The 18,391-nt window shown below is 58.5% G+C and overlaps 6 protein-coding genes across 6 annotated transcripts; 4 read left to right on the forward strand and 2 right to left on the reverse strand.

Annotated features, from left to right (window-relative positions):
- Positions 1 to 352: 352 nt before the first annotated feature.
- On the forward strand, positions 353 to 2,574 carry C8Q71DRAFT_720904 (uncharacterized protein; the record flags this gene model as incomplete). The annotated part of the gene is made up of 4 exons (XM_047921388.1): positions 353 to 469; positions 526 to 1,452; positions 1,515 to 2,493; positions 2,534 to 2,574. The coding sequence occupies 4 exons, from the start codon at positions 353 to 355 to the stop codon at positions 2,572 to 2,574; spliced, it is 2,064 nt and encodes a 687-aa protein (XP_047783121.1).
- Positions 2,575 to 5,291: 2,717 nt separating this feature from the next.
- C8Q71DRAFT_349882 (Sas10 C-terminal domain-containing protein) lies at positions 5,292 to 7,781 on the forward strand. Its single transcript, XM_047917993.1, has 6 exons — positions 5,292 to 5,509; positions 5,575 to 6,037; positions 6,086 to 6,247; positions 6,297 to 6,352; positions 6,403 to 7,327; positions 7,388 to 7,781. Exons 1-6 carry the CDS (start codon positions 5,380 to 5,382, stop codon positions 7,635 to 7,637), a joined length of 1,986 nt encoding a protein of 661 aa, XP_047783122.1. The 5' UTR covers positions 5,292 to 5,379; the 3' UTR covers positions 7,638 to 7,781.
- A 195-nt stretch (positions 7,782 to 7,976) lies between these two features.
- C8Q71DRAFT_854180 (uncharacterized protein) lies at positions 7,977 to 11,352 on the reverse strand (the record flags this gene model as incomplete). The annotated part of the gene is made up of 20 exons (XM_047927014.1): positions 7,977 to 8,270; positions 8,339 to 8,368; positions 8,430 to 8,626; positions 8,683 to 8,929; positions 8,987 to 8,992; positions 9,057 to 9,159; positions 9,271 to 9,398; positions 9,518 to 9,570; positions 9,627 to 9,647; positions 9,711 to 9,916; positions 9,998 to 10,219; positions 10,290 to 10,382; positions 10,443 to 10,613; positions 10,667 to 10,690; positions 10,748 to 10,834; positions 10,894 to 10,922; positions 10,976 to 10,981; positions 11,043 to 11,085; positions 11,157 to 11,256; positions 11,307 to 11,352. 20 exons carry the CDS (start codon positions 11,350 to 11,352, stop codon positions 7,977 to 7,979), a joined length of 2,106 nt encoding a protein of 701 aa, XP_047783123.1.
- A 217-nt stretch (positions 11,353 to 11,569) lies between these two features.
- C8Q71DRAFT_829094 (mitochondrial outer membrane translocase complex, subunit Tom22) lies at positions 11,570 to 12,729 on the forward strand. The gene is made up of 2 exons (XM_047926338.1): positions 11,570 to 12,110; positions 12,165 to 12,729. Exons 1-2 carry the CDS (start codon positions 11,730 to 11,732, stop codon positions 12,231 to 12,233), a joined length of 450 nt encoding a protein of 149 aa, XP_047783124.1. The 5' UTR covers positions 11,570 to 11,729; the 3' UTR covers positions 12,234 to 12,729.
- Positions 12,730 to 12,807: 78 nt separating this feature from the next.
- Positions 12,808 to 14,422, reverse strand: C8Q71DRAFT_854182 (NADH dehydrogenase; the record flags this gene model as incomplete). Its single annotated transcript, XM_047927015.1, has 9 exons — positions 12,808 to 12,819; positions 12,878 to 12,926; positions 12,992 to 13,335; positions 13,410 to 13,465; positions 13,552 to 13,796; positions 13,846 to 13,937; positions 13,996 to 14,090; positions 14,149 to 14,302; positions 14,363 to 14,422. 9 exons carry the CDS (start codon positions 14,420 to 14,422, stop codon positions 12,808 to 12,810), a joined length of 1,107 nt encoding a protein of 368 aa, XP_047783125.1.
- Positions 14,423 to 14,538: 116 nt separating this feature from the next.
- C8Q71DRAFT_350161 (uncharacterized protein) lies at positions 14,539 to 15,235 on the forward strand. Its single transcript, XM_047917994.1, has 3 exons — positions 14,539 to 14,825; positions 14,878 to 15,092; positions 15,149 to 15,235. Exons 1-2 carry the CDS (start codon positions 14,679 to 14,681, stop codon positions 14,977 to 14,979), a joined length of 249 nt encoding a protein of 82 aa, XP_047783126.1. The 5' UTR covers positions 14,539 to 14,678; the 3' UTR covers positions 14,980 to 15,092; positions 15,149 to 15,235.
- The last annotated feature ends 3,156 nt before the right edge of the window (positions 15,236 to 18,391 follow it).

An 18,391-nucleotide genomic window follows, 5' to 3' on the forward strand; every position in this document is an offset into this window, starting at 1 on the left:
GACACATGTGGTGCGAAGTTCGTGAACGAGATGGTTCATCAGATGTATATGGCAGCCGGTTCGCTATGGTGCGACGAGAGCAACATCCAGCTGTGTTGGTTGTTTCAAGCAGCCAAAAAAAGTCAGAATATGATTGAGAATATGATTGAGACATACACTACCTATGTACAACCTAGATGGTTGTGATCGGTACCGCCTTTGTATGCATGTGGAGACACTGGCCTCGTCAGTGTATATATACTGCAGTACAGTCGGCGAGAAGGACAACATACCACTTCTTCCAATTCCAACTTCTGTTCGCTCCTTCGTGAATTTTTTCTCACACGTTTACCTTGCTACTGCTTGCTTCGCCATGGAGAACCGTACACCAATGTCAGAAAAGGCCGCAGGGAAGCAGAGGGCCCGGGCCATGTCCGAGACCGATGACAATGAAGACCCGCCACTCGAAGGCCTGGATTGGCCTCCTACGGTATGTTCCATGTCAATTGAGAAATTACCAAGCTGACTCGGAGCGTACCATGATAGCCTCCCCGTCCTCGCCCAGCCTACACCGGAATGGGCCATGATACCCCGGGCACCGATAGTGTTGGTCTTCAGTCTCATCCGCCTCCGACTCCCACCGCCGCTCGACCTGCAGCGCTCCATCCCACTTCCCGTGACATGCATACTGCACCGTCTCATGCTTCTCATGGGTCATATACCCCGGCGGCTTCTTACCCTCAATCTCAGTACCCATCCACTCCTTACACCATCTCACACCATCGCTCCCCTGCCGCAGCGCCGGAGCCTTACCGCAGTTTCCCGACTGGCTCTCCGCATTCGCTCAGCCATCTCCCGCACGGCGAACCTCCGAGTCGTTGGGTCTTCTCGTCGGAAGATCGCGGCGAACCGGCGCCGGCACGCACGCCGTCAGCCCCTGCGGGGCGAGACTATACCAGCCAGCCAGCCCAGCGGCCTAGTAATCGTTTCCCTCCACCTGCGCGGGGTCGGAGTCCACCTGTGAATGTGAAGGAGGAGCCACGCAGCGACAACGAAGACTTCCCTGAGGTTTCGGAGATCCTTTCGCAACGTATGCCGGCCGCGAAGCCTCCGAGCCGCAGCCAAAAGCCTGCGTCATCACGAGCCAACCCAAAGCCTGTCGCTTCCAAGGCCGCTCCAAAGCCTGCTTCAAAGGCAAAGGGCCCAGCCGCGCCGCCTTCCGCACGCAAGCGTGGCCGCTCACCGCAGGGCGCGGCACAGGTCGCTTCGGCGGCTCCGCGACGTGGTGGCCGCCAGCCGGGTGCTACGACCTATACCGAGGCTGACTACCGTGCGATGATGGACTTCGTACGCGATGTCTTGCCGCTCGGACCAGACGAATGGGCAAGGGTCAGGTCGCTCTACAACGAGCGTGCGCAGAGGGAGGGTCGTCCTGAGCGCCAGGTAAAGCCCCTTAGGTCAAAGTTTGAGTCGGTGAGTCAATTTAGTCCGTTGAGTGTGAACAACATTTTACTTACTTGTCAGTGATTATTCAGCTTGCCCGTACACCCAAGCCTACTGGCGATGCTGAGGTGCCGTGGTGGGTCGAAGAAGCATGGATCATTGACAACTCCATAAATGAGCGTGCCCACGTCCGCCCGCTTGACGACGATGAGGGGATCGATGGTGTTGGTGGAGCGCAGGGTGATGAACACGACGTGATCGAGATCTTCGACTCTGACGAGGAGGAACCCATTGTGAAACCTGATCCCGACTCTGTGCCAGCACCCCTGCGCAAAAAGCTCAAGACCGGCGTCACTACTACGACGGCTGCATCGAGCACTCCGGGTCGCCAGCCTCGTACTACTGGTCCCTCGGTCAGCGCGTCTCCGAGTCCAGTGACTACTAGCGCAGGGTCTGGACCACTTGCGAGCCGCCCTACGCGCTCCGGAATCTCGAACAACCTCCTCAATAATCTTGCTACTGCATTTGATCCGGCGACTCAGACAGCACGGGAAGACGCGCGGGCAGCTCGCCAGATGGAGAACACTGTTCTTCAGATGCTTCTCAATGAGATGCACAGTACGCGCGACCGGACGGACACCCTCCTCGAGCGACTCGCAGAACAGACCCGTCGCGCCGATCGTCTCGAAAACGAATTGCACCGCCGCGAATGGGAACGTCGCCATGACTCCCAACCCCTCTATTCATCCTCAAGCTATCTTGAACCCACTGGCAGTGCATCCGCGTCAAGCCGGCTCCTCCCCTCCGCCGAGCCACTCGCACCACAAGCGATTGCCGGGCCGTCCAACTGGTCCAGCCACCACCAGCAATCCCCGCCGCCAGACCTCGCGCAGATTGCAGCAATGGCAGCACTTGCACGAGAAGAAGCAGGTGACGCCTACATCCACTTGCATCCGAGTCCGCAGAACGCACCTGTCTCGTTCGACCAGAATCATCATAGCAGCTCTTCGGAGCCTTCGGGCCTTCCTACACCCTCCGCAGAGAACGGCCTTGTTGTAAACCCATCACTTGGTATGTTCTCGCACGTACCGTCAGTGCCATCGGACGGCAGCATTGACAGTGGTCTCCGCGCTCTCGCGGCAGCAGCTCTAGCGGATCTGGAGGACCGGACAGAGGGAGGCGAGCTCATGTATGATGTGACCGTCACGCCGCGCCGACGTCGCATTGCACGTCGCACGTCAGCAAACAAAAAGCCGTAGGACTGTCTGCAGTAGTAGGTTGCTGCATATACCCTTCTCAAGCCTCTTACTTTATTTATATCTCGTTCATATCCTATTATTTATATCTCATTCATGTCCTAACTTTTCATTCTGGACTTTCATGTTGACCTGAAGCTGGCTTCATGTACATATTTAGACCCTCACGTTCAATATACCCATGTGAATATGTACTGAGGAGTCACTCTATTACATGAAAACGTGCAACACGATCTCCGCGCCGAATGTCCCGGATGAGCATCCGCTCGAATGAGTCCCAAAGCTCTGCAGCTTCTGACGCTCGCCACATGGGCTCATACACATTCCGTACCTGACTTATCCCAACGCGCTGAACACGCACGTTATTCATACGCACGCAGTTCTCCAGTAAGTCGGCTCGCCCATCGTCGTCATTGATATCGAGAGGAATACGGAGACGACCGAAGGAGCCCTGGAGCTGCCGCATGCCCCACTCAGCAGTCTGCCGATACGATAGCAATTGGTTGTCGTATGCGATAGCCGCTGCACGCTCGATCCGATCCCTAGGCAGCGCAGCACCAGATTTCCGAGGGGACTGAATCCGACCTGCAACTTCTGCGCCACCCTGCGGAAAGGCCGAGTCCGCAACAAGGAAGTACCCCTCAGGGGTCTTGTTGCGTAGTTGCTCGTATATCGGCCTCGCGACCTTCGCATCGTGCCAGCTACCGGGTGCGTTGACATTGCATGAGATGATAACACCTTCGCACCGTCAGTGGCAGTTGAGGAGCGAGTCAAGCAGACTCACCTTTGGCTGAAAATACGAGCACACAGCTCGTGAAATGATCATGTAGCCATCCGTTATACGTCGCATTCTCGATCGCTGGGTCATCTGAGGCTTGTGTTGCAAGGTTCAAGCCATCAATGCCGCCGAACGCGCCATTAAGCAATGGATGGCGCCGCTGCAGTCTGGTTAACGGACCCTCCAGTGTGTAATACGAGCGAGCACACGCACCTGTACAAGCTTTGACAGCTCGTGGAACTCATGATCGCGCGGAAACTTGATTTTCCCTTCAGGAATGTTCCGTAGAGTCTTCAGGAGAGCAAGCCGCGCAAACTTGAGGTACCTGTTTGTCGTCCCCGGAACAAGAGCGAAGAGCTCTTGCAGCGTCTTCTCAAGCATAGTCGAGTTAAGGTAATGGAGATAGAGCCCGAGCGCGCCTGCGGCGTCGAGTGAGCGGCGACCGAGTCGTGGCTGTCCAGTCGGATTGGTGTCAGTTCGGGGTATGGCGGTCGTGGCCCATATTTCGGCGAAACCATTGTCGAGTAGATAGTGGAATGTCGCGACGTCGATCCCCATTGTCGTGATGAACGCGCGGTCGCTCTGGCTCGCCCAGAGTCGCTGCCATGGGGTGTTGATTCGTGGATCAGGCATGAGCTCGGGGCGCGTGAGGTAGGTTTGACGGCGGTTTATCGCCCGACTTAGCCGCGAGTCGAGGGCACCCAGAACAAGTGCAGCGGCAAGGCCGAGGCGGAGGCGCTCTTCGTCCTCGAGCTCATCATCGCTGTCCAGCCCAGAGACAAACCGCATAGATGCGGCTTTGGATGCGGATTGGTAGTTCTAAACTTGTCTTACGGATTACAAACTCGTTCCAAACTGAATTTAAGCTCCGCTATAACTCGTTTAGAGACGATCGGCCGGCTCTAAATCCTTACGGATAGTCATCCACTACAAAGATATGGCAATCAATTGTGCATGCAAGACCGATCATGATCTTAGTGATTTCGTACATGATAGCAGCGATCCGGGACTCCCAAATCGGTGCGTGGGCAGAAGAATCCATGTAGGAAATGAGCGACGGTTGTGAGGTCCTAAGTGAGCGACGAGGTGGTAATGGTAGCGGATAGTAATAGTGCGACGATGGTGCAACGCACCTTAGAAAGGCTCTAGACCGAAACCCCGCTTCTCTTCCATCGTAGCCGGGGACGGCGTAGAAGAAGCCCGCAAAAACTGCTTCTCGCTCGTCCATGCCTTTGCAGGGTGAATAGTCTTGAAACAGTAACAGCTGATCTCAGGATGACAGCACGCGTTGTCCGTTCCTAAGCAACGGAGAGTAGAGGGAATTCGCCGTAGACCTCTACATACGGAGTTCACTAAGTTAGTCACTCACTACTGGTAATCAGGATGGAGTGCCAGCGCTGCCGCGCTGACGAGTTGGAGCGTAGCAGCTAGCATGTAAGATCCCTGAGCCAGACTTCGAGTTTAGGAACCACTCGTGTTTCGCATACAAGCCCGCCAATACTGGCATGCATGAAAACACATATTGCGTCAAGTTTGATGAATCGGTCGGAAGCAACTAGGCGTAGGGGCCGGCTGCTAGGCGATGCGGATGTACAACAGCAGATTCCGAGTCATGATGACAGATGTCCAGAAGCTGCACTGTGATATCATATGCATGGTAGAAGGGACCATGATAGAGCCCAGTACTAGAGCGAGCGAGTAGTCTCCCCAAGATAGAACCTAAAGAGGACCTCTGACGAAGGGGAGGGCGGTCTCCTAAGGGCGTGTGAGTGAGGCACGTGAATGCGCGAGGCGTTCAGTATGTTTTCCAAAACAAGCAAGTAGGATTTTCATTTCTCCTCTGTGGCTGCAGCCGACGCGCATAGCCGACTGTAGTGCTTAATCGTCGTGCGGGCATCCTTTCCTTTCTACCCTCTTCCAACCATGGCACGGAAACGCGGAACGAACAAGGCGAAGGGCTCTCGCTCAAAACCTCGAGGCATCAACCCTAAAGACAGCAAGATTGCGAAGTGGAACAAACCGTCGGACATACCGTTAGACGAGGAGGACCATTGTATGTGGTACATCATATTTACCGAGGATGTATGGAATCTGACATGCGTGTCGTGTTACTGACAGTCCACGCGTCTCGCGACAAGATCCTTCTTGACGGGGATGAGTACGACGATGAAGATGAAGGCGACGAGGATGAGGTTTTCGCTCTGAAAGGCCTTTCAGGGGACTCGGAGGATGAGGATGACGCGAGTGCAGAGGAGGATGGAATGGCAGAACAGGACGACGCAGCCGACTCGGACTCTGGCCCTAAGAAGGGTCGCCAAGCCAAAGGAAAGAAGGGCAAAGCTGCGCGATCTCCGTCATTGTCTGCGGCGGAGGATGAGGAGGAAGAGGAAGAGGAGGGCTGGGGCAAGAAGAAGTCTGCTTACTACTCGTCGAATGCCCGACAGATTGAGTCTGAAGACGAGGAAGCAAACGAGCTCGAGGAACAAGAGGCCAAGCGGCTGCAGACGAAAACAAGAGATGCCATGGCTGACGATGACTTCGGCTTGAGGGACCCGGTGGAGATTGCAGCAGAAGCTGACGAGTGAGCTGAATGTCCTTTGACATGTAATCAACTTCTGACATCTTCCAGCATGGTACTGGACGCAGCGCCGCCAGTCTTGCAACCCTTACCGACTGACAAGCAGTCGTTGCTCCGACATCTCGAGAAGAATAATCCGGAGGCACTTGCACTCGCACGCGACTGGGACGATACAGCGCACAAGCTGGTGGAAACGCAGTCGAGGTTATCCGCGTAGGTTTCACCACCTAAGAAACGATAATGACGCTGATCTTGAATACAGGCTCGAAGAAAGCACTCCTGATGCTCTGGGCTCCGGGATGTCCCACCTCTACTATCGTATGTATCCCCAAAAGTCCGCCTTTGGTCCCTTAACTGACGTCGCTCAGAGGCATTGCTCACATATGCGACGACGGTGTCCTTCTACTTGCATCTCCGTACAAGCGAGAAGTATGTGCAGCGGCCCGAATTGCTCCGTTCCCACCCCATACTCCAAAGACTGCTTACACTCAAGCAAGCAATGGCTACGCTGGAAGATCTGAACTTCGGCTTCGACGATGACGAAGATGACGATGAAAACCTATCACAGGACGATGATTTGAAGGACGCCAAGGCGCTCTGGTTAGAGGAGAAACTGAACAGCCTAGAACCTGACGAGTTGCACGCTCTCCTCAGGGAAGCAAGCCTGATGTCTGCGGATGGTCAGGGCGAATCCTCGGCGAAGCGAAGATCTAAGGCCTCCACCCAGAAGTCAGAGGAGCCTCCGAAGAAGAAGCGGAAAACAAGCAAAACCTCCGGCGAATCTAAACCCGCTACGCCCGTTTTTGATCTTGTTGAACCTAGCATCACCCAAAAGAAGTCTACCGCTTCGACCAGTCGTTCGGGGCCCTCGTCGACCGATGTGTACGGCGAGGCTACATCACTACAGGCGGCCGACGCTGCCGACAAGCAAGCTCGGAAGAAGTCTCTCCGCTTCCATGCAGCACGGATCGAGAACACGAGTGCGCGAAGGCAGAATGCGCGCAGTAACGCCATGGGTGGGGACGACGATATACCGTATCGTGAACGGAAGAAGGCAAAGGAAGCGCGGCTGGCGCGCGAGACAGCGAAGGGCCGTGGGCAGGGTGGGGACGACCTCAATGACGCGGAGCCCGAGCCGCGGCAGCGAGACAAAAAGCGGCCCCGAGAGGATGACAGCGACTCCGACGGCGGGGACGGCGGTGCCGACGGCTACTACGAGCTTGTCCAGCGCAAGTCTAAGGAGAGAAAGGAGAAGAAGAAGGCGGAGTACGAAGCGGTCAAGGCGGCTGAGAGGTACGAGTCGGAACTCTATCCCATGCCATGCCATTCAAGCTCATACTTCTCGTTCTACAGACCCGATATCGATGAGAGTGCCGACGGCCCTCGTGCCTTGACGAGAGCTATTCTCAAGAACAAGGGCTTAACACCCCATCGCGGGAAGGCCGTTCGTAATCCTCGGGTGAAGAAACGGCAGAAGTACGAGAAGGCAAAGAAGAAGGTCTCCTCACAGAAGGCGGTCTATAAGGGTGGTATCAGCGACACCGGTCGTTACGACGGTGAAAAGTCGGGCATCTCGCGTGTGGTGAAGAGTGTTCGTCTGTAAAGCTGTTGGGACATTGTCATGCGCATCTCTCGAGTGCTACACCTTTTTATTTACTACGTAACGTACAGAACACGGTTTCGGCTTTTGGAGTCAGTACAGTAGATCGTGTCCTATACCACCTTGATCTATGAGATGCAGGGTCCGAATCTCCGAGACAGCGACGCGTACTACAGACATTACACACATATCCAACCTCACAGAAGAGAACGCTGAGGTCGCTACAATTCCATGAAGGTCCATTCCCGTCCCCACCGCGTATACAAAACCTGACCTAGTCCGTTGGATGCAATGCGAAAGCATGGAAAGGAAGAGTGTCCAAATGCCACGCAGACGCGGCGCTCACCCGACGTACCCACCGAACATAGGCGGGTCGACAGCCATCGCGTTGCTCGCGGGGCCCATGCCCCCGCCAGACCGGGAGTACACGGACATCATGTGGGCGAGATCCACTTCGCCAGCAACGGCCTGTGCGTACATTTTGCGCATCTCCGCGGCCTGCTCCGCGCACTCCTCGTACGCGTAGCTATACTGCTCCAGGCCGTCGATGCAGTTCTTGACCTCCGGCCGCCCGAGGCGCGCGAGCAGTATGCCCGCCTGGATGATGCTGACGTGCATGACCGCCGAGTCGAGCTTCTGCGCACAACCGAGCAGTCATCAGCCCACGCCCACGTTCGCAGGCCGCTCTCGTAACGGAGACGTACCAGATAGCCGTTCTGCGTGAGGATGCCAGCCTGGGCGTGCGGACGTGCGCGTGAGCTGCGGTGACGTGTGCGTAGGCGGACCTAGACTCACCAGACCCGCGATGCGCGTCGCGGATGCGAGGGCGGTATCCAAAACCTTCTGCTTCTGGCCCTCGATCTCCATCGCCTTGGGGTGCAGGTGACCGGGGCTCCCCGTCCGCTCGAGGTCGTTGATCTCGCGGATGCCAAAGTCGTCTACTGCGTTGAAGAGCACGATCCACATGATGTGGTACGTCGCGTCGCTCGCACCTACAGCCGCCGAGCGGAGCGGCACCCTCAGCATCGTGTCGTCCGCAGGCGCGCACCGCCAGTCCGGAAGGCGAGGAAGAAGCACTCACAGGCCGTCACGGCGCTCACAAAGTCCCAGCCCGAGTCGAAGTTGTTCGGCACGCCGACGTGGTGTAGGTACTCCTCGCGCCAATCGTTGAGGAGGTTCATGAAGTTGTTGAGGATGTCGAACGGGATCCCGTCGGACTCGGTCGCGGGGCGCCACAGCTGGCGCGACATCTGGCGGGAGATCCGGGCGAGCGCGTGCGAGGCGCGGTAGTACCCCTGCGGAGGACCGTCTCGATCAGTCCGCGGACGGTACGAGCCTTGTAGGTCACTGACCAGAAACTAAACACCACAGAGGCATGTCAATCATACTGCGTCGGGTAGATGAATGCTGGGTGCGGCTTACCTCCAGCTGCTCCCGGGGCGACGGCTGCGTGCCCTGCGTCTCGAGGTGCTCGGGAGCGACGGGACCCACAGTGTAGAAATCAATATCATAATCGTCGTCGTCCCTGCAACGCCAACGCCCACAAAGCGTCCATCAGCAACCCCAAATGGCAGGACCGCCCCACCCCGCCGCAGGAGGCGGAGGGAGGGAGTCCTCGAGCACAGCGAGCACTCACAGCATCGGCTTGCGCCTGTAGTACACGCTCCGGTACGCGTCGGCGAGGCAGGCCATCCACCACGCGAAGATCATCGTGCCGCGGTCCTCCGGGTCCTGTATGTTCGACATGACGGACTTGTGGTTGATCTGTGGGCGCGTTAGCCGACTGATCGAGGATCGGGCGTGCCGCGCGGGAGGCGGTCGTGACGTAACGGCGCGGGAGGAGTTGCGGCTCCGAGCCTGAGCGTAGGGTTGGACAGACGCACCTGGAGGTCGAGCAGAAGGCGGATGGCGGACATTAGCCAGAAACCGTGATACCCTGTCAACGCGCTCAATGACCGTGATCGGGGAACCATAGTAACAGAATCCACTGACCATCTGCAGCATCCATATTTTCTGAGCAGTTCCAGAAGCGTCAGCTACATTGACTTCGTGAAGCAGGAGAGAAGCGCGTCGTACGATTCTGCATGGGTTCGATCAAGAGCGCGATCACGACATGGTCAGCTGTTGGGATACGATGAACCTTCAGGTCTTCCGCTAAGTCGCGCGCACGGTTGATGAGTGTTTTCGCAATATGGCTCTGGTTACCGTTGTGAGCACGGTCTGCTAAGAGCAGCGGGTGCTCGGAGAATTTAGCACCCCACGCAATGACGGTCGCGACAAGCCTGTAGAACAGCGTTGTTCAGTATCGCAGGCGCAGTGCCTAAACACGGAAGGCGGCAACGTGTCGAAGAAGCGAGACGCACGCGGGATGGAGCGGTTTATGCGCATCGTTCTGTGTTAGGCCGCCCTTGGAGAGGAACGTTGACGTCGAGGATGCAGACGGCGGTGTATGCGGTGAGTGGCTGCGCGACTGCGACGCAAGATGCAGGCTAAAGTGCAGCCTCGCGCGGAATTGCGCAGGGTTGAGCAGCGGCAGGCGCGTGTGCACAATCTGGAAGTAGACCTCGACCAGGTCCAGAGCGACTCTGCGACGTAAATTGCGTGAACCAGTTAGCCGGTATGATCTGGGGTGCAAAGGAAGGGAAAGAACGCAACTCGAAGCGGAAAGCTTCCTCGGCTAGGCGGGGCGCCGTCCCACCCCAGTCCGCGTACGCACCGGGGAGTCCCGCGGAGGAGTGATACGTCGAGCTGGAACGGGCAAGACGTCAGCGCGGGCAACGTTCCAGGCAGGCAGCTGGTGAAATGAACCTGGGGACCGGGGGCGAGAACAAATATGCGAGTAGGTCTCGCGTGGAGGTGTGCGAAGTGACGGGGTGATACTGCGGCCAGTACGTTTGCGTCGGTCGGAGGGCGGTTGTGTTGGGGTAATTGGGCGACGTTGGGGCGTGGCCGGGCGTAGGCTGTTCTGATGCTGCTGGGCTATATCCGGGGCTACAGTGAGCGGGGATATAGCAGCATTCGAGCGGACGTACCCCAGGGACGAACTCGCGGTCGGGCTGCGTGGCTCATGCTTAAAATACCTTGACGACGACGATCTGATTAGATAGGCTTACGTCTGGGTGGTCGAGCTGAGGGCTCGGGGCCGCCTGGAGGCAGCGGCGGTGCGCTTCTTTTCTGTCGTCGCGGCTTGGACAAAGTGTCTGCAGGAGAATCATGTCCGGTTAATTTGTGGGGCTGCGCAGGCGGGGCAGTCACTGACGTGCATGGGTAGTTCTTGGACAGACAGTGCTGCAGTGGCGCTGGATTCAGCGCTGGCGTCGTGAGAGCGGACGAGACAATACCTGGCACTGCGCAGGGGAGCAAGGCGGGTCAGGGAAGCGGCACGGGGAGGAGGAGAAGAACGCGTACCTTGTCCTGGCCGGGGAGCTGGTTGCACTTGACTTTCCGGGCTCTGCGGAACGCGGCGGGGTGAGCGCGGTCTGGTGCAAAGCGAAGAAGCGGGTGTGGCGGTGGAGAGCGTACCTGCAGGCGTCACAGGCGGTGTTCTGCTTCCGGGGCGGGGGGAGGGTCTTGGCGAGTTCGTGGATCTGGTTCTGCATGGTGGTGCTCGTGAGGTTGAAGGCTAGCAGGTGCGGGTGAGCGGTGCGGGCGGAGTGCGGGGGGCGCACGGACCTTGCGCGCCGGCACGCGAGGACTCTGGGGCGTGGCCGCTGTCCATGGCGGGCGATGTCTGCGTTGTGTGCGTATAAGGACGGTGCAAGGGCGTCGCCACCCACCGACTCTCCGGGGCTATGCGTCCCTGCGCGCCTATCCCAAATCCTGCTTACGATTTGCGGCGGCACACCCATCAAATCTCGGTCCCGATTGCCCACGCGCCGTCACACCCCGCCGCCCAATCGCAGCCGTCGGGCCTGTCACGCTTCCCTTATCCGCCGCACGCTCCCACGCATTTCCCAGTCATCCACCGCCGTCACCGTCGGCGGCGCCGTGTGACTCGCTGTGACTCGCCCGCCACCCCCACGTGTGCGTGACGCTGCCCAGTTTTCGACACGCCGTCACCGCCAGTGCACGTCGCAGCCAACACCACTCGCAGCCATGGTCAAGGTAGAGATCGTCGAGGAAAAGGACCAGCAGGAGACAAACTCCCCCTACGCGTCCTCCTCCTCCTCCCGCACATCCTCCTCCGTCTCCCTCTCCTCCGTCGGCTCCGAGCTCGACGGCGAAGAGTCCTTCTACGAACGCCTCGCCGCCCTCGTCGACATCGTCCCGCCCACCACGCGCCACAAAATATCCAGCCGCCTCTCAAAGACGACCGGCTTCTTCAAGACGACCGGCAAGGTCGTCGGCAACATCGTCTGGATAGTCACCACCAGCGCCCTCCTCGTCGGCCTCCCGCTCGCCCTCAGCCTCGAGGACGAGGCAAAGATCGTCGCCCAGGAGAAGGAGATGCTCGCCCAGCAACAAGGGGCCCAACACGTAAGTCTCCGCTGATTCTCCCGCGCCCCCACACCGCTCACGCCGCACCGCCAGATGGCATCCATGTATGCGCAACCCGGCCAGCAGGACCAGCCAAAAGGCGTCGTGCCGCCCGGCTTCTGATCGCATACGCACACCATATACGTCCGCATCGTCACGACCTTGCTTGCTTCGCGCTCCCCACTTTGTACTATATCATAGAGCCCCTACTAGTCAGCAATTCTCCCGCCTCTCAGCCGCCACCTCACCGCGCTGCGTAAACGCTTTCCCCATCCTCGGAGTCCCGCTGGCACGCAGGGTCTCCGCGAAGACGTATTCAAAAGCCTACGCCTCGGCCTCTGTTCTCATGGCCACAATCTCCGGACTGTTGCGACGTCACTTGTGTGAGAGTCTCTGCCATGACCACCGTCCTTACCGCGCTGCGCCGTCACAGTGTAGACCGGTGACGACCATGGTCCGGTGAATTCTGAGTGTTAACATCGGCGTCCTCGGTGTCGCAGTCGCTTCGCGATTGAGCTGGGGCAGCCGTCGTACATTCCTCGGGCAATTTGTTGTCTTGACGTCTTACCATTATGAAATTCCAATGAGGCCATTGTGCGCTGACTGCTCCCAGGCAACGATGTAATCAGACGTGCAGCGACTCTCATTGAAGCAAATGATATTATTCTACGAGATAGACCACATGTCCACGCCCCCATTAATACCCATACTGCGCAGAACCACCATGAATCACACAGTGCGCCACAGAACGACGAGACGCGACTCACCTCGGCATCCCGGGAGGAAGGGAAGACAACGGGCCGGGTGAAGTTCTCCCTGCAGGTCAGTCACGAAGCATCAGCATGACTCCCACAACATCACCCAGAGAGAATGGCACGCACGCCGAGCGGTACCGCCGGAGGTACGAAATCGCATGCTGCTCGACCTCATCCGGGACGACGCCGACCTTATCCCAGTCGCCGGGTACGTCGACGTCGTCGATGTACCGGCGCACGACCTCGTCCGGGCTCAGCGCGGGCCACCACACCGCCTGCGCGACCTTGGCGAGCGCGAGCGCGGCAGCCTTGGGCACCATGGGCGCGCGCGACGGCGGGTTGTATGTCACGCTCGAGACGAGCGCCAGCAGGTACTCGTACGTGAGCTGCGACGGCCCGGGCAGGTTCAGTACGCCCGGGAGCGAGGGCACGGAGATGAGTTTGGCGAGCGCCTGTGCGACGTCGAAGACCTGCGAAGACGAGAACGAAGACGGCGCTGTGAGTGAGTAGACGATTGACTGCTTGGATGCCGGGCGCGGCTCACATGCACGGGGCGGATCTTCGTCGCCATATCGTTGAGCTTCCACCAGATCGGCCAGACTGGAGAGAAGAGGGAGAAGGTTAGCGGTCAGACGTCGCGTCGACAAGCGCGAGCCAACGGGGACGCGTGGATTTGGCGGACGCACGAGCCATGTTGTTCAGGAGCCTGTCTTCGTAGCCGAACATGATCGCGGGGCGCACGATCGTCGCGTCGGGGAACGCCTCGCGCACGAGGTCGTCCCCGCGCGCCTTGGACTTGTAGAACTCGGACGGCGAGTCGTGCGACGCGTTCAGGTGCGAGACATGCACGAGCCGCGGGACCCCGACCTTCGCCGCGATCTTGGCGATGCGCTCTGCGCCCTGGACGTGCACCGCGTCGTAGCTGAAGTTCCTAGGAGGGCGTCAGCGGGGCGAGGGCGGCGTAGGTGGCGGGAACGCACTTGGTTGGGTATTCTCGGCCGACGAGGTTGTAGACGATGTCGGAATGTCTCAGACACTCCTCAATCTGGTCCTCATTCCGCAGGTCCCATTCCTGATGAGGGACAGGTTAGCGTTGAGCATACTATAGCTTGCGCCGTACGTAGACGTACCATCATGACGATTTGGCCGAGATCACCCATGGGCTTCAAATGCCGCTTCTCGTCCTCCTCACGGTACGGAATGACCACCTGCGTACCAGCCTTCGCTGTGTGCCCATGTCATGTCAGCATTTACCCTACGTTCCTTGAGTGCGTACGACGTACCAAGCTTCGCGACAGTGTACCTCCCCAAGAACCCTGTGCTCCCAAAAACAGTAGCGACATGGCCCGTCGTCGCGCTCCGCCCAGGTGGGCCATATGAAACCACAGGGCCCTTCTTCGGCAAGTTGACGAGGTCGTGGTACGCCCTCTGCAAGTTCTACAATCCCGCATCGTCACCGTCAACGTCGCGCCCGTCCCAGATCATCGGTAGGCGCACCTTTCTTTGCTGAGCGACCGCGCGCCGTAGGGGCACGCAGCCCGTCGATGTGGCCAACATCCTCGCTGGCGGACGGTGGGGACGGTGAGATTGGGGACGGTGAGCAACGGACTGACACTCGTCCTCGCCGCCGTGCGTGACGCCGATGAACCGACCGGCTTTTCCCGGCTGCATGCATTTTCGCTCGATTGGGAAGGAGTGGGCGCTTGTGTTGTCTTACTCTTCGATCTTCGACCGTGTGCTCCCTATTTCTCAGATCTCTCTCTGTGGACCATCGACCTTACACACGTCGTAATCTGTATATTATACAACTGCAATGGTTCAAGGACAAGTGAAAGGCTTGCAGAAGCAAAAGGCGTCCGGCTCCCGTCAGGCCGCGAAGGCTGCTGCCCAGACGAAGAAGGGCAAGCGGTACGTCGCACCCAAGAACAAGGACGCAGTCAGGCATGCAGCCATGCACCAGGTACTGTCGCCTACATCCTGTCCGATTTTTATGCGCTGACAATATTGCGTAGCAATTGAGTGCGAAGATCAACCGGAGCATCGAGCGGCAGGTCGCCTCAGCCGCCTCGTCCGGCAAGCTCACTATTATGAAGAACGTTGCGATGGAGGGGTGAGTTCTTTGTCGCTGTGATATGAGTTATACATGAATTATTGTCCGGGGTAGCAACGCCGCGAAGGAGAAGGAGGCTAAAGGGAAGAAGTCATAACGTCTTCATGACTTCATAGTGTGAGGCTCTTTCATGCCGCCAATCCTACTTCTCATTACTTATCCTTGTGATGTAGGACACATATCACGCCCGTCGGGAGAAGTGCATCGAGGGTAGATCTCGTGGCCTATTCTCGACCTGATATTATGGCACGTCCGGCCGGCCCAGAGACAGCAGCACAATCACACCAGGACCCACATCGCACGCTGCCTACGGCCTAAAAATACGATGTATTGCTTGCTTTTATGATGCTACAATGACGATTGGACGGAGGATGGGGGTGAGGATGCATTGTATGTTACGGAAACGAACTGCCCAGTGCAAAGAAATGAGACAAAATCGAAACACTCAGGAACCCTGACACTATATGAGACACAGACAGACAGACGTGGAGTACATGCTGCGAATTGTTGGCGTGGAGAGCGATGAGACGATGAGAAATGCGATGCATGACGTGATGTGCGTGAACGACGATGTGCGTATGTATGAAGGCAATTGCGAGTTCGTTGGATGGGAGGGAAGGGAAAGTGGGAGATTGCATGGATGATGGATGGGTCCATGATGCACGAGACCAGAGAAACCAGAGAAAAAGTGATGGTCACATAAGGAGAAATGCGCGGACGCGCTTTTGTCATACATACCTCACCGGAGAGGCTGAACCTGCGGCGCGGGTTGCATTCGCAGGCAGCAATACGATACGATACGAACGTTGAAGGTCGAAGGTTGAAAGTTGAGAGTCGAAGGCCGGGAATCGGGATCGAGAGGCGTAAGGCAACGAGGCGCCGAGCAGAGAACGAAAGGCGGAGCATATGGCAAGCAGACGAAGCCGGATAATCGCCGGTCACTGCTCGTCGCTGGAATAGCGGACGATGTTCACGATGATCTCGCGGAGGACCTCTTCGTGCGCAGGAGATATGATGTGCTGGTGGGTCTTCGCATACTCCCGCAGCGCGCTGGCCATGCGCTCCGCGTCTTCCAGGGTCTCCACCTTCGTCGGCTCCTTCGCGACGTTCACCTTGGGCACGACGTAGACCTCCTGCTGCGTCAGCCCGTCCTCGGACGGCACCAAGATTGCAACCGGGTCGGGGACGGTCATAGGCGCAGGCTCAGGCTGCACGTATTCCGGCTCCGCCAGATGCCACGCAGGTTGTGAAGCGTCTTTCGACGGAGGGACGATGTTAGGCGGGTCAGCCGTGGGCAGGTAACCGTACCCCATCGCGCGCGCCTTCTCGTCTGTCGTGCCCTCGCCCGTGTATTTGCCCTTCTTGATGCCATGCCGCGCCTTGAAGTTCTCCACCCAACCCGAGCTCGCCTTGAACCTGTCCTCGCCGATTCCCATCATGGTCGAGATCTCTCGTGCCCTCGTGCGGATGATCGCGTCGGTGAACACCATGCCTGTCGGTTCCATCTTCTCGAGCCACATGCGCATGTTCCCCTCGATCTGAGGGAACTTGCTCGGGCTGGGCGATCGTGTCAGATCGCGCGAGTATGTACGAGACATGTGCGACGACTCACCGCCACTTCGCGACCTGCAGCTTCTCATCGTCTTTAACGTTCAACCAGCGGTCTTTCTCCTTGAGGATCTTGCTCACGGTGCTGCGTTCGACACCGAAGCGGGCAGCGATCTCCTCCTGCTTCATGCCCGGATTGTCCCGGTGGCATATGCAGATCTTCTTGCGGTCGGTGCTCCAAAGCCGCTGCTTGCGGTGCTTGGGCTGGCGCGGCTCCTGCGGCGAATGGTGCTGTTGGAGATTGGAGCCCGAGGCAGAGTACGAAGAAGAGTAGGACGTCCTGGAGGACGCGAGGGATACGACGCTGTTGGCAGGCGACGCGGAGCGGGGATTGGAGGATACGGAGCTGGACGTTGCACGAGCCTGGTAATATGCGTACGGATATGGGGATACACCGAGTGCAGTCTCTATCTCCGAGCTCACACTCGCATAAGGCGGCGGTGGAGGGTGTTGGAGGGGCGAAGGCTCGCGAAGGCCCTGCTGGCCAGCGAAGGCCAGAGAGTGCGTGCGCCGCTGGAATGAGAACAGATATCAATACGATGGCAGCGTAGTGGACGAGAGGTACGAACGGTGTACGAGCGCGGCGGCGCTTGAGCCGTCGTATGCGCCCGGCGGCGGGTGAGGACGCGACTCGGCCCAATGCTGCTCTCGATCTGCGGCGAGTCGAAGGAGGGCCCATGGTTTGATGCGCCCGAGTCGATGGGGGGCGATGCGTAGACGTTGCCGGTCCGTGGGTGCGAGAGGGGCGTCGAGGTGGTCGGGTAGTTGACGCTCTCGTCTGAATGGCTCACGGAGGAGTACAGCGAGGTGTTGGAGAGCGACGAGCTGGTGGATGCGGAGCTGTTGGGCGGGGACGTGTGGACCTGCTGGGGCTGCCAGGCCATGGATGGGTGGTGGGCGTTGTGGACGACGGGGAAGGGGCGAGAGTTGTGGTCGAAGAAGGGCGACGTGTGGTGATACACGAGGCCCGCGCCGACATACTGCGTGTCCATTGTCCTCACCGTCGTGACTGGTGGTGCACTGTCTTCATCCGCTGCCAGCAACTTCGACGCCCCCTCGCGCTGGTGATGGTCGAGGGAGACGAGGCGAGCGTCGCCGGCTTTTGAAGTTTTCCTTCACGGCCAGAATCAGTCGGCAGCAGCGAACTCTGTCGATCGGGCTGCGATCCGACCAGGCGTGGCTCAGCCAAGGCTCAGCCCCGCTCATCTCCTCCTGCCCCGGCTTCTGTCCTCATCGCTCGCATTCAGCCCTGATGTGCACTCCCAACGCGCACCATGCTCGTGCTCCCGTCTGCTCCTTGAAACACGGCTCCAGCCACCCACACGTACTTCCCCGCGGTGGCTGAACCGGGCGAGAAGCACGACCGCGATCCCAGGCGCCCGTCCGCCACCCTGCCTGTGGATCTGCCATGCCAGGACTCGGGCTCCCAGCGCAGCTCCCTTCTCAGTCCTCCGCTTCCCCAGACCGGTGCATTAATACATCCTCGACATCTCTCTCACAGGATTTGTCGCGGCGCCCACACTGCACGCCGCTGTACTACCGCCAGACCCGGGGTTTACTTCCGTTCATCCACCCTTTCTGCGTAGCAAGTGGCACACTCTGACATGCGATCACATAGGATGCTCCCAGACCCCGTCGGCGGTGAATGGCATTTCCTGGCCTCCGCATCAAACTCTTCCGTCCGACGATGTACAAATACCGTATCGTCGTGCCGGCAGCATGATATCGAAACGCATCCATACAAGGCCAATCAGCGAACCTGGATCCCCAGAAATGCACACTGCTCATGAAAGCAGCCTGCGTGTCTT

Source organism: Rhodofomes roseus (genome assembly GCF_022264815.1).
Source record: "Rhodofomes roseus strain CIRM-BRFM 1785 chromosome Unknown C8Q71scaffold_3, whole genome shotgun sequence".
Lineage (NCBI taxonomy): Eukaryota > Fungi > Basidiomycota > Agaricomycetes > Polyporales > Fomitopsidaceae > Rhodofomes > Rhodofomes roseus.

Coding starts and splice junctions, on each gene's coding strand:
- C8Q71DRAFT_829094 (XM_047926338.1), top strand. CDS start 11,730: ATGGTCAAGGTAGAGATCGTCGAGGAAAAGGACCAGCAGGAGACAAAC. Junction 12,111..12,164: donor AGCAACAAGGGGCCCAACAC/GTAAGTCTCCGC, acceptor CCGCACCGCCAG/ATGGCATCCATGTATGCGCA.
- C8Q71DRAFT_349882 (XM_047917993.1), top strand. CDS start 5,380: ATGGCACGGAAACGCGGAACGAACAAGGCGAAGGGCTCTCGCTCAAAA. Junction 6,038..6,085: donor ATTGCAGCAGAAGCTGACGA/GTGAGCTGAATG, acceptor GACATCTTCCAG/CATGGTACTGGACGCAGCGC. Junction 7,328..7,387: donor GCGGTCAAGGCGGCTGAGAG/GTACGAGTCGGA, acceptor CTCGTTCTACAG/ACCCGATATCGATGAGAGTG.
- C8Q71DRAFT_350161 (XM_047917994.1), top strand. CDS start 14,679: ATGGTTCAAGGACAAGTGAAAGGCTTGCAGAAGCAAAAGGCGTCCGGC. Junction 14,826..14,877: donor GGCATGCAGCCATGCACCAG/GTACTGTCGCCT, acceptor AATATTGCGTAG/CAATTGAGTGCGAAGATCAA.